A 14,619-nucleotide genomic window follows, 5' to 3' on the forward strand; every position below is an offset into this window, starting at 1 on the left:
AATTAATTAGTCAGAATGTGAATTTAAAATTAGATCTTCTGCTTAAAATTCAGGGCCCTTTGCTGTCCCAGTCCAACTATGATTTCTCCAAACAGAGTATTGTATTGGTAACAAAAGACTCTTAAAAGAAATTAATTGACTTTCCCGAAGAATTTTTCCCATTTTAGGATTCATAGAGATAAAACCTATATACAGAAATAAGAGCTATATGAATTTACTCATTTTGGTTAGTCTGCAAAAAATAGCTCTTATAAGGTGTACAAAGTCACTTGTTGTTTATCCTATGCTTATCGTGGAAATCCAAGGAAACTTCATTCTGTTTTGAGGCATGGAGGCACAGAAGAGTAAATTTCTCTTCTGTGAAAGTTCTGCATCAGTTGGCTAGTTCAGAAAATGCCCATGGAAAGATATTCAGGAGTGAAATTAAAACAAAGGTCACCCCTCACTCCATTACTTAATAAGTGACATTTTTGTACATGACATGACTTTTTAATGCATTTTTAGGTATAGCAGGACATGCACTTCTTTGCCTTTTCCTTTCCCCATTAAATTTGGAAATATTTTTTACTGTATTCTTATTTAGACTGGTAGTAGGGTTACTTAGAAAAACACGGACCTTGGAAAATTTGTGCTGTGGCATGGATTTGGGAAGGGTGAAGGATAAATCATCTGATCCAAAGCAGGACTCAGAATGGTATTTAATTCTTGGTCGTGTGGATTGAACATTCAGATCGAGACTGTCTATGCCAGGAAGGTGGTTCTCTTTGTATTAAGCTCATCTTGGATCCCTATACTACTAGAGTTGGAGCTAGGGATTTAGCTCATACCTTGCATGCACCCAAACCAGGTTCTATCCCAGCATTACATACCTTCTGAGTAACATCAGGGGAGCCCCAGGGGAAGCCTGGCATCAGCGGCCCAAGCATCATCACCTCCTCTGACCCTAACATTGAATTTCCCTCCAGGTAGGTTGGGTGAATATCCCTCGAAATAGCCCCCAGGCTCCCCAAGAACTGCTTGAAAGTGCCCCCCTTCAGAAAAAAAATAACAACTGAAACCAAATAGCTAAACACATGGAACTTTAGTAACACTAGGGCATTGGTCTCAGACATTTTGGTGATATAGAGGAAGAGTAACTATACACATCAAAACCAGTGGGCACGGTGCTTGCCTTGCATGTAGGTGAGCAAGGTTTGATTCCCGGCATCCCATCCCCTGAGCACCACCAGTATTTAGTTGTCCCTAAGAGCAGAGCCAGGAGTAATCCCCGAGCAATGCTGGATGTGGTCCCAAAACCAAACCCCTACCCCACTTCAAAAATACACCCATGAATATAATATAGTGTAAGCATGTGATTTAAATTATAAGTACATTTAGAAAAATGTAAATTTAAATAAAAATGAGTTTTCTAAAAATGAGGTGTGAAGAGGGAGAGCACTAGAGTCTTAGGTGTTAAGTTAAGGGATTCTGATTCTTATGGTAGGTTGATGTTGGAATGTTGTAATATTGAATGCTGCAAACTGTCTCTCTCTTTTTATCTTTTTTTGCTTTCTGGGTCACACCCGGCATTGCATAGGGGTTACTCCTGGCTCATGCACTCAGGAATTACTCCTGGCAGTACTCAAAGGACTATATGGGAAGCTGGGAATCGAACCCGGGTTGGCCTCGTGCAAGGCAAACGCTCCACCCTCTGTGTTATTATTCCAGTCCCACTGCAAACTCTTTTATTAACAACTTTGTAAATATAGTACCTAAAAAGTACTAAGACACAAAATTACAACTACTTTCTTTTACTCATCTACTTAGCTTGTTATAAAGACATCAGTAAATGCTCCAGGAAATTTTGTGAAAGAAAGCAAGTGTTTGGTATGTTTCCAGTTTATAGTGGTTCATACACTGGAGGCACATAAAAAAAATTCTTGAGAGAAAGCAAAATTTCATACTTTCAGGAGACCTTCATGAAATATCACATATAGTAATGGCTGAGTATATCTACTCTCCATTCTGTCATTTCACTGGCAATCTACTGATGTCTGAGTGTCTCTGCAAACTTAAATATGATTTTCTTGTGTGCTGAAAAAATGAAAAATTTTTTTGGTCAATACAGCTTTGACTGCCTTCATAGCATTGATATCCTGTAAAATCTAAATGTGACCCAAAGTTGAGTGTATAATCTATTGTTGGTCAATATTGTTTGCAGTTATGATGCTGAATACACTTACATCTCTTTCTTCTGAATGTTACCAGTGGCTTTTGTTTTCTGAAAAAGATGCCCATATATCACACCCAGACACAGCGATGAAAATCGCCCTTAAAGAAATCTAGAAGTAGTAGGTGTCACTGAACAAAGGGATTACTATTATTTAAACATTCTATTGTGATAATGATTTGCATAATAATATAAGAGTTTTTTTTACTAGAAGGAGAAAATTAACAAGTTAAAGATGCTTTATAAAATAAACTATTGTTATAATGAAAATTTGCTTATATATTTCCCTCTGTATTGAGTTCTTGGTAGTTCCTGGCACAATTGGGTTATTGATTTCTTTCCTTGCCCCACTTTAGTTCCTGAATGCTCTCACTTTTCTTCTAGTTCCTGGGAAGGCAGAACTCTTCAGGTTCTGTGCCCGGGCTTCCTGGTTTTACTTTTCTCCCCTTCTTTGACAGTATCTCTCTGTTGTTGTCTTCTAAGAACATAACAGTATGTCTCTTAGAAGAGGTATAAAAATCCCAACATAAAATGCAGCAGTGTCTTCCAACCCTTCTTCCTTTTTTAGCACTTACTTTATCCATATTGGAATTGTAGCTCACATATTACTATCTTCTTTTTCTCACTCTACCCATTCCTTCTCTACCCTCTGTGGTTTTATTCTGCTAGTGCCGGTACGTCGAAACTTCTCTTAACAAGGCTGTTGATCACCTGTTAGGTACCAGTTCCAACGTGCTTCTTCCTTGCTTGCTTATCCTGCAGTATCTTTCTGCCCATCCATTTATCATCCATCCGTTAAATATGTATCAATGCCTTTTCTAAGCAGGACATTTTGCTCATGTGAATTTAGAATGATAAATGATTATCAGATCTTCACTCTAGGAGTTTCTATTCTACTAGGACAGACATGCTACATAGTGATATACTTATTTCATTGTTATTATGGTAAGATGTATGCAGTTTCCCTAAAAATTTCACATATATATAAAGATCTGAATCATAAGAAGAGCTTAAGCTAGCATGGAGAGAGAGAGAGAGAGAGAGAGAGAGAGAGAGAGAGAGAGAGAGAGAGAGAGTGTCATCCCAGCTGAGCATTTTAAGGAAGAGAGGAACATGGCATTCAATTGGCTAAGCAGAACACTTTGAATGGCTCACTGAACTTGGTAACTCAGAAAATGCTGGCAAGATGGCAAAGGTCTTTCTAGCCATGGATTTTATCATAAAGTCAATAGAAAGCCATTAAGGCCATACTTTTCAACCTCTCACTATTGACATTTGGGGCTAGATAATTCTTTACTGGGGAGTCTGGTCTGTGCATTGTAGGGTATTTAGCACATTCTTGGCTGTTTTCCATTAGTTGCTAAATACAAACCTTCCTGTGTGATAGCCAAATTTGTCTTTGGACATTACCATGATTTTCTAAGTGAAAAATTGTCCCCAATTCAAGAGTACAAGTATAATGCACACTGTTTATTTAAATCTTAACTGACTTCACAAAAAGAGTCATTTGCTATTGCAGGTACATATACACATAGACACAGACATACACATAATGGCCAAGGAACACATGAAAAATGTTTAACATCATTAGTCTAAGTCATCGCATAAATGCAAATTAAAATTGTAGTGAAATGCCACAGTACACCCTCCAGAGCTATTTCTTATTGAAATAATCATCTGATGTCTCCACTAATCACTGAGCACCTGGGATGATTGGGGGGACTTAATTTTTGTTCCAGTCTCTAATATAGTTATGGAATTATCTTGCAAGATATTGAAAAATCTTGTGACGAACCTTTGCCTGTATTGTGCTAAAGAGATGTTTGTAAAAGTCAAATATCTTTAAATTATTATTTGTCTTTCATTTTTTATTGAGGTAACATTGGTTTACAAGAGTATAAACATCTGTTTTAGGGGAACAAAGCTACCATACAATACACATTATTGAAGTGCCAGCAATCCCCATTCTAGTCTACTGGACTCTTCAAGTCTACTCCCCTTTCTATCCTCAAGACTTTTAATATGCTCAAGTAAATGACTTATTGGATGTTGTCTCTTCTTTTATGTCTTTCTTTATATACCACATATGTGTGAAATAATTAGTATTTGCCCCCTCGTGACTTATTTTGATTAGCACAGGCCTGCCAGTTCCATTTATTTTCTCAGAAAAGGCAAAATTACATTTTTCTTTTAGCTGAATAGTGTTCCATTGTGTATATGTAGTATAATTTTCTTTATATACTTATCTCTCATGGGACAATTGAATTGCTTCCAGGTCTTGGCTGTTATAAATAGCATGAATAGCATGAATATAGGTATGCCCATATCTTCTTGATTTTTTTAATATGTTCTTTGAATAGATGTATGAAAGTTGGATTTTAAAACCATAGTTGTTCTATTTTCAATTTTTTGAGAAGTCACAAAATCATAGTGTTTTCATAGAGGTTGAACTAGTTTATGTTCCCACCAACACCTTGTTTGTCACATCACTGCCAACCCTTTTTGTTTCTGGCCATTTGATACAGATCATTGTCACTGTAAGGTGATACTTTATTGCCAGTCTGATCTGCATTTCCCTAATAATATTATGTTTAATAGTTTTTCATGTGCCTGTTTGGTGTCTGTTCAGTTCTCCTCCCCACTTTTGATGTTTTGCTGTTGAATTCTGTGAGTGCTTTATAACTTAATAGAAAGATTTATTTTTCTTGGCTATTAACTCTTAACATTAATTTGATGTGCAAGTATTTTCATTTATTCAGTAGGCCTTTTGTTTTAAGTGATAGTTTCTTTTACAGTGTTTAGTTTGGTATAATCCTATTCGTTTTTAGTGGAGTTTTAAAGGTTTCCTACAAACCATATTGGTTTTATTTTTTTCTAATTTAAATATCTTTTACTTATTGTTTCTAAATTGCTGTGACAGGGATTTCCAATATTATAGCCCTGTAGCACTATCATTCTGTTGTTCATCCATTTGCTTGAGCGGGCACAAGTAACGTCTCCATTGTAGCTTTCCAGGCTCTGCTGTGAGGGCAGGATAAGCTTGGTAGCTTGCTGGGCTCTCTGAGAGGGATGGAGGAATCGAACTCGGGTCAGCCACATGAAGGCAAATGCCCTACCCGCTGTGCTATCACTCCATCCCTTCCAATACTGTGTTAAATAACAATTTTAAAACTGGAAATACTTACGTTGTATCTGAAACTTTCAGGTCTTTCCCTCCCTCCTTCCCTTCCTCCTTCCTTCATTCCTTCCTTCCTTGCTTCCAGTTTCCTTCCTTCCTTCCTTCCTTCCTTCCTTCCTTCCTTCCTTCCTTCCTTCCTTCCTTCCTTCCTTCCTTCCTTCCTTCCTTCCTTCCTTCTTCCTTTTCCTTTCTACTCCCCCTTTCTCTTTCCTTCTCCTTCCCCTTTCTCTTCTTCTTCCCCCTTCCCCTTCTTTCTCCTTTTCTTTCCCCATCCCTTCCCCCCTTTTCCCCTCTTCCTACTCCCCCCTTTCTCTTGCTTCCCCTTCCAGAGCCTCCTTTCCCCTCCCCTGCTTTCCCCTCCCCTTCTTGTCCTCTTTCTGTCATTGAGTACAATGTTAGCTGTGGATTTATTGTACATTGAACTTAATATGTTATGTTTCTCCTATTCCCATTAATTGGGAATTTTGTAAAATCATAGATTACTATTTTAATCTTGTCAAAACTTTCTCTATATCTATTTATACTGTTGCATGGTTATTTCTTTCAAAAGGCAAATAATGTTGCATATCCTACTATTTTACATTCTCTAATTTAGACATTTTTACATCTCAGCCTTCTTTATTTGGGTAAATTTTAGACATAACATATCCTTGAAGAAAATTACCATCAATGAAGATGTAAGTAGATTTTCTCAACTCACTCTTGGGTTAAGAAAGTTACTCTTGCAAGAAAGTATACCTTTCTTGCACCCTATATGCAAGAATACCTTTAGGTGTGTGTGTGGATGTGGTGGTGATATAATCAGAGGTGCATGCCTCATTGCTGACAGTTGATAGATGTCACAGCTGATTTTATGCAACCCTTATAATTCACTTTCCTTTAGAGAAGCTGTTTTCCTCCCCATGTCTATGTTTGCCACATTCGACTATGCTACAGTCCAAAGCAGGTCCTGGAAATCCTTGTTGAATGTCACTAGTTATTTTTTCTTGTTGGCCCTGCAGTATAGATTAGTTTAGAATGCTGCTTTTTTCCTTGGAGGGAGGGAGATATTAAGCAGGAAACGGGGCCCACTGTTGATTCAAAACTAGCTGAGCCAGAGCTTCATGTGAGTACCCATGTGGTGCTGTTTGGGCCCTGCAGTGCCATGGGTTACCCAGGCAACCTCAGTGGTGCTTGGATCCTCCAGAACCACAACCCCACAGTGTGCAGGGCTGTCCAGGTTGCACCCATTGTTGTGCCAGGGATCGAACCTAAGTCCACTGCATACGGTCATGCTCCTTTAGCCATGTATCATCTGTCTGCTGTAGAGATCACACCTTCATTAACAAATGTGCTCTTGGGATAACATAAGAATAATACAATCACTATTGACTCCAGATCAAAATCCACCTTGACCAATGAATGGTATGAGTGGACTGTATCAACCCTTAAGTTTAGGGTTAGTGCTTATATTAGTTTGAAATAATGAAGCTGAGTAACCTAAGAAAAAATTGATTTTCTCTGACTTGGGAAAGTTACAAATTCTAGATCAGGTGATGGCGGAGTTGTTTCTTACTGAAGGCCATGAGGGAAACTGTTTCAGAACTCTCTCCTTGGCTTATAGATGACTTTGTTTGTCTCCACATCACTATTCCTCTGTTTCTCTTTTCTCATTTACTCTTTGTAAGGTATCCATCATAGTGGATTAGGACCCTACTTGATGAATTTAGATTATTTGCCTCTATAAATGCATTCTACACAGAAAATCTTGCCTTTCGAGGTAGTGGGTTTGGACATCAACATAAATATTGCTGTGTGGTGGTAGATGCACCATTCGGGTCATAATATTCAATCTGTAATGTGGAGTGCAGAAAGTAGCACCATGAGGGCTTGATTCAGATAATTGAAGAATTGACATGTAGCGAATCTTTTACTCTGCACCACCTTAACTGTTAAAACTAGGCTCTAGCTGCTATATTGAAACTGCCCTGCCCCCTCAACTTTCGAACTTTCACAAGTTTTCTTTGTGAAAAAATATTCCCTGTTAACAAGAAACTTTATTGACCCTAAAAGGTTTAGAACTGCACTGCTCAGTAGAAAAATAATATGATTAAACATAAAACAAGTAAAATGACTCAGATGCATTGGTGGGCTAGAGGAGTGGATATGGGCATATCCAAACCACAGAGCCAACAACACTGTAAGCATGAAACCCAAACAACAACAACCATGCTTAAAAATGTACCTGTCATGGGGGCAAGTGGGGCAGTAGCCAGAGGGCCAGAATTTGGATCAGTGTCAGGAAGTTGACATTGGTGGTGACGTTATATGCCTGAAATTTTATTATGAACAACTTTGTTAATTACTCTTTCTTAATAAAAACAATTAAAAAACAGATGTGATGGTTTAAAATATATATTTCTTTCACCATATGATCAGTCACTGTCACCCCATTGCTCATTGATTTGCTCGAGTGGGAACCACTAATGTTTCCATTGTGAGACTTGTTGTTACTGTTTTTGGCATATTGGATATGTCACAGGTAGCTTGCCAGGCTCTGCTGTGCGGGCGAGATACTCTCGGTAGTTTGGCCGGGCTCTCCAAGAGAGGCGGAGGAATTGAACCCAGGTGCATATGACCAATATGAAAAAATATTAGATATTTTATATTCTTCTTTTTTTTTTTTTTGCTTTTTGGGTCACACCCAGCGATGCACAGGGTCACTCCTGGCTCTACACTCAGGAATTTCCTGTGGTGGTGCTCAGGGGACCATATGGGATGCTGGGAATTGAACCCAGGTTGGCTGTGTGCAAGACAAACACCCTACCTGCTGTGCTATCGCTCCAGCCCCTATTTTATAGTCTTGGTTTGTTTGTGCGACATGTCTCCATCAAACTACACACCTTTCAAGACTTTAATAGCCAGGTTGACTTGAGAATAAAATTTGAACACCACAAGTACAGAACATGCTTTCTCCGTTGGGGAAAAATCATTAGCTGAGAAGTGGAAAATGACTGTGGAAGGACAATCTCTAACTCTTTTAAAAAGAATTGTATAAGAAGCAGACATTCAGAATATAAAGGGCTCTTCAAGATATCCGTGACATCACAATTTTATGGAGAATGTTTAAGAAAACAATTCTCCAAAATGCTCCATAAGCAGGGCAATAGAATATGTTGAGTAATATGAGCTTGAAGATTTAATTTCCAAAGCTTTGTTACTATCTGACCCAGGCTTTCTTGAGAAAGTCTTTTTCAAAAATATTTTTATTTAGGCACTGAGCTTTATAGTGCAGTTAATAGTAGAGTTTAAGACACACAGTGTTCCAGCTCTGAGCCCAACATCAGTGTCTGTTTCTCTTCATCAGTGAACCAAGTTTTCCCTCCACCCCTCCACCCCCCCACCTCCATATAAAACTGATTTTTAAATTTAATTACAGTTTGGGATACATGTTTCTAGTAGTGCTGACTTTTATGACTTTTTATGTATATAGTCATCTAGTCATTGTACCACCAAAGTGTCCAAGTTAAATCAAGCTTAGATCTATTTGTGAACTGGAAATATTAGGAGTGTCTTTCTCTTAAGTTTTTATAGGAGAAAATCTCCTCTAACTTCATGCTGTAGCAGTTAGCTCAGAACAAATGTTCTAGTTGTGTCTATTCGTTCACAGGTAATGATTTTTTTAAAATATTCTAGTTGCATGGGATTTTTGAATACTTGTACTGTTGTCACTTCATCCTAGTTTCTTTAGGACCTATTTTTTCTTTTAAATACATATTTTTATTTATGTATTTAATATTTATAAAATTGAGATGTAATAATGTTATACCAGTATATTAAGATACATTATTGTCTTATACAGGCTCATTGATGAACAATCCATTGTAATAAAAGATTTTATAAATGCTAATGTTAATTTCAGTAGCTTTCTTTTTTCCCTAAAAGTTTCTCTTACTATTTTATGTTGAGTTTTTGTGGAGGTCCTTTATTTTATTCCTTGACATGTTTTTATTTAGTATCTAAAGACTTTTGGGGGGATTCATGTAAATTGAAAGCCATGACTTCGTATCATTATATGAGTCTTCACTATTGAGAAGACATGCATACTTACTCTTGGTAAATACTTAACGCTCAAGGTAAATAGTTATTGGTAAAATTCCTGATACCTTTAAATAATTAAATTAAAATTTAACTTTAGACACAAAGTATGTGCCTGCATGTTTATATTTTAAGCTCACATATACTTCTTGGATGTATATCTTAAAGCTTGTGCCAATAGATTTTTAACAGTGTCTCCTGAACTATAGCAGTATTAGTGTCACTAAGAGCATATTAGATCTGATGAATCTCAGCTCCATAGAGCCCTGGTAAACAGGGAACTCCTAGGAAAGGCCCCGTAATCTCGGTTTTAAAACACCCCCCTGGTAAACTCAATGCACTAAAGTTTAACAGCCACTAACTTATAGAAAACACACACTGATGGAAAGTTAAAGGCAGAAATAGAGCACCAGGGACTTTTTCTGCAGTCAATTGCCGCAAGAGTCACAGTCCACCTCCAGTTCCTTTGGAAATGAAGGATGACCAGATATTTCAAATTTCAAACTAGAGCATATGTTCCGACAAGTAACACTTGAGATGTGGGCTGAGGGGATACTTTGGTATGAGAGAATATAGACACTTGAAGCTATGTGGGAGGTGGGAAAAAAGGCAGGTGGAATTAAAAATGGATATTTATGTATTTCTGGGTCAAATCCTGCCTACATGGCAAGAATACCAAGTTCCAGCTGATCTTGGAATGTTAGAGGTGATTATGGAGAAAAAGGGCAGGGAGCCGACTTAAATGATCATTTAATGGGAACTATGACTGGATGAGTTGATCAAGAAAATACTGAATAAAGGAATTTTAATTTTGAAGGAGGTGAAAGAATAAGCCATGAATAGGAGTATCTGACATAAATGAGGTGGCCTAATACAGTGTCCAAAAATAATAAATTACTTTATTTTCCTGGGTGTCTTTGCAGTGAATATCACCAAGATTTTTATTGAAATCATATCAGATGCTTTTGAAAAGAATTATAAGAAAAGGAACTTACCTGAGAATATCATACACCTATAGATTTATTTCAAATTTACCTAGAAGTGGGATCTTGTTCTATATAGCAGCCTGTGAGCAATATTCACTTTACCCGAGTTTGGAAGAGTAAATAGTAAAACAGAACTAAAAATACTACTGTGACTTATTGATACATTAATCTGGAATCTTAACCACAGAGAACTTCAGGGCAGTCCTCATTTTAAAAGGTGGCAAATATTATTTTATCTGTATCATAATTCAAAAAGAATTTTATGATATATTTCCCTCTCATATATTATTAAATTAATTTTAAAACATAATCCATGACAATGATGACAAACATTTTTTCTTGCCAAGAGTTGATCTAATTGCTTATATCAAATGATTTCATTTAATTCTCAAGGCCTTCTGAGGTGGGTATTGTCTAGTCAGTTTGTTTCAGTTATCACTGCGTAGAATATGATAGTTTTCTATCATATGCAGAGAGGATACAGACATTTGAGCTCAGAGAGGCAGAACTTAAGTACCTGGCTCTTCAAATAAAACTTAATATATACCTTAAAGCCATTAAGCTGCTCTATATATCATGAAATTAATACTAACTTCTAAAATTGTTTCTGCAAGTTATTATTTCATTATGGATTATTTTATTTTATTATTATCTCTTTTTTTTTTGCTTTTTGGGTCACACCGGCAATGCACAGGGTTATTCCTGGCTCTGCACTCAGGAATTACTCCCTGTGGTGCTCGGGGTACCATATGGGATGCTGGGAATCAAATTTGGATCAGCTGCGTGCAAGGCAAATGCCCTACCTGCTGTGCTATGGATCCAGCTCCTATTTTATTCTGATAGAGCAGAGGTTCCCATACTTACTTGGTCTGTTGCCACTTTTTTAGGAAACAACAAAACAAAGCACATGGTATCCCCTGAAAAAAATCAGCCATCTTCAGGTGAATAAACACAGTGCCCCCCAATTGTTCCTAGAGCTACATCACACCTCCTTAGGACCCCTGCTAAGGAGCTTTGCCATTCCCTTTGAGAAGCACTGGCAGATGTTTTAATAATGGGTATGTAAAAGTTTGAAAAGCTTGTAATTTATATGTCTTTAAAAAGTGCAATTCCTGCAAAGAATCCAAGTATTTCACTAAAATCCTCCATACCCAATGGCATGTTCTTGGGCAGATGGTGTGCCTTTCTGAAATTTGCCAAAAGAAAAGAACACATATTTTAGAAATGGTTAGTACTATAATTACAGTGCATGCAGTTTTTTCCTTCATAATACGCATGCTTTCAACTGAGACTGTCTATGAGGCTTTATTTTATCCTGCAAATTTTAAATTGGCAACAATGTTGTGTATCTTTCTGAATATGTAGAATATGACCTTACTTACTATTACCTTGGAAACAGCAATGTCTGACTGCTATATTTACTCACTTTGGTGCAATTAAAAATCATTCTAAAGAATAAATGGAATTTAAAATATCCTCATATTTGGGTTTAACTTAATTTTAATTATCTAAATTATGTAGTGGTGCATAATGGTTAAGTTATTTGGGTCATAAAATAATAGCCTTTTTTTTGAGAGGTTGTCATACCTGGTGGTTTACAGGTTCTGCTCTGTGATGAGTGCTCAGGAGTTGCTTATAGTAGAGCCATACCGTCATTCTGCTTACAAACCAACTATATCTTTGGGCCCTCTATGTAGCTTGTTAATAGAAAACATGTCAGTACCTTAAGTATGTATGGATCGTAGCCTTTTCCTTTGCAAGTAATGTACAAGTATTTCAGTTATTGATATCTTCAGTTATCTAATAGTTTTATAAAGTTAAAATGCCATGGTCAAATTTGGGGGAAATTTTTAATAATTAATGTCTTGGGAAAAACCCTTCGCAATGATCACTTTTTAAATTACCCCTGGGTGGGACTTTATACAGTGATATCTGTAGTTATAAATTCTTTTTTTTTTGTATTTTTAGGACTCCACTATTGTCAGTCCAATTATTTTGAGAACTGACCCTCAGGGATTTTTCTTTTACTGGACAGATCAAAACAAGGTAAGAAGTGAGATAAGCGTTTCTTCTATTTCCTCAGTTGCTAATTTACAAAGTCTTTCTCTTATCCAAGTATAATTTGTTTCATAGGTGACCTTTTGCAATTTATGTAAAGGTTCTACTTAAAGAGAAAAATTTAAGGCATTCTGTCTTAGGCTTTTTTGGAGGATTCTAGTCTGAAATCATAGATGTTTCAAATCCTAGAACAACTGCAATTTTTCAAGACAAGAACTTGGAAATGTTACATTTGTTTTAGAATAAAACTGGTATTAACAATTTAAATCTCTTTTCCTCCACCCCAATTCTATCCAGAAAGGCTAAGTTTTTACTGTATTGTTGGTTAATTTTCTTTTTCTCTCCCTTCTAGTATCTGTCTAATAAAGGGTTTCTTAATGGCAATTGCCATTTGGATTTGAAAATTTGTTCATTTTAGAACATCAAGATTCTGATTTCTTTCGCCTTTAATATTTTTCAGAAATTCCTCCTCAGATTAGCTTTCTCTCTACTATTGAATGAATTTAAGATCTCATCATTTATTATTATACCAGTTGAGATAATTCCATATTGACAAGTTCATATTATTAAAAAGTTAACTACATTAAAAAATTGGAATTTCATGGATAGTTAAAAAATATTCATAGGAAGTCATTGTTATTTCAAGTGAGTGCTATTGTCCTGAATTTGAGCATGAGACCACAGCATAATACATAATATTTGGGATTTAGACTTCTGATATTTGTAAAGATGTACTAGGGTTTGTTGAGAGTTCTATATACATGTTTAAATTGGTAAGATAACTGGGTCCTCCAAAGTTATATAGAGGCTATTAAATTTTGAGGGGCTATTTAGTGTTTACATAGCCCATTCCAGTGTGCATATATAAAGAATTATTGAAACTTACTAACGTCACCTGTCACCTCTGCTCTCATGGAAATTTTGGTTTATCTATCTTTAATGATATGGAATTACCCCTCTACAATGGCATGTTTTGAGTTTTGAGGTTTGAATTTGAGCTTGTGAAAGCTGTAGAGTGCTGAATAATAATATTTGGTTCTCAGGATGAGTCCTAAATAAATCTGTTTACATATTATATAGAAAAGCAAATTTTAGCCTTTTTATCCTGGAGTTAACTTTCTGAATATGGGTGTCCTAAAATTAACTCAGGTCAAAGATGCAGGACTAAATCATAGGCTCCCAAGCTACTATCAAAAGCTGTACTTGAATAAGGGATTCATACTTACTGTTCATGTTTATTAGTGGGTGTGTTAATAATTTTGTCTTTGACATTGTTTGGTTTCCTGCTGTTATGTTTAAAACAATGACTTGAAAGAGATTGTTTTTTTTCTCTTAAAGGCTAATTTTAGAACTGTTGAAGCTATATTCATGAAAGATATATTTATAATGCCCAGAGCATTTTTTAAGGTTGGGTATTTGTACAAGAGACTAAGCTGTCAGTTTGATTTTTCAGCTTGTAAATCAAGTCTTATAAAAGCAACAGACGGTATTTGGGTTTTTAAGAAATAATTCACAACTACTCCGTTAAGCTTCATGGTAAGACCAATCATAAATATTTCTTTTCTTTTTGAATTTTTATTTAGACGCATGATTTTTAGTACTGCTAACAATAGCATTTCAGGCTCACAATGTGACACCCATCACCAGGATGTCACTGTCCCTCCATATTTGTCTTAAGGTCTCCTCCTCACCCCACGAACCCAAAGTTAGAGTTTAGTACCAGCAACACTTTGCTGTATTTCCATGATTCTGTGAACCCAGTATTTTTGACTTAAATTGATTTTTAAATGTCAATTGTTTCAGTTTTGAAAACTAACCCTTTTTTAATTATAATGCTGTTTTATAACAAATAAAGTAAATAATAATAGTAGCAGTTCCTTTTAGCTTATTAATTTCCATTTTTATGGATATTAATCTTATATTTTTAGTCAAAAATGATAAATTTTACTTATTACATGCCTAAGTCATCCCTTAGTCATTTATCAGAGTTGGTGGTTTACTTTTTAGTCAATGATAATATATTGGTATCCAAAAAAATGACAGAATTTAAGGAAAAAAAATTAAACTTTCTATGCTTCCAAGTTTGTCATTTTCTTCTGGCTTTCAGCCCA

The 14,619-nt window shown here is 36.1% G+C and overlaps 1 protein-coding gene across 3 annotated transcripts in view; it reads left to right on the forward strand.

Annotated features, from left to right (window-relative positions):
• Positions 1 to 14,619, forward strand: part of PLCB1 (phospholipase C beta 1) — a 797,636-nt gene that overhangs the window by 13,682 nt on the left and 769,335 nt on the right. For 2 of the 3 annotated variants that reach the window (XM_055133540.1, XM_055133538.1), the window contains exon 2: positions 12,419 to 12,496. In XM_055133540.1, the coding sequence (XP_054989515.1) occupies positions 12,419 to 12,496 (78 nt within the window). Of the gene's footprint in view, positions 1 to 12,418; positions 12,497 to 14,026; positions 14,045 to 14,619 lie in introns of those variants that run through there. The other variant, XM_055133539.1, reaches the window with a different exon arrangement.

This window comes from Sorex araneus, chromosome 3 (genome assembly GCF_027595985.1).
Source record: "Sorex araneus isolate mSorAra2 chromosome 3, mSorAra2.pri, whole genome shotgun sequence".
NCBI classification, from domain to species: domain Eukaryota; kingdom Metazoa; phylum Chordata; class Mammalia; order Eulipotyphla; family Soricidae; genus Sorex; species Sorex araneus.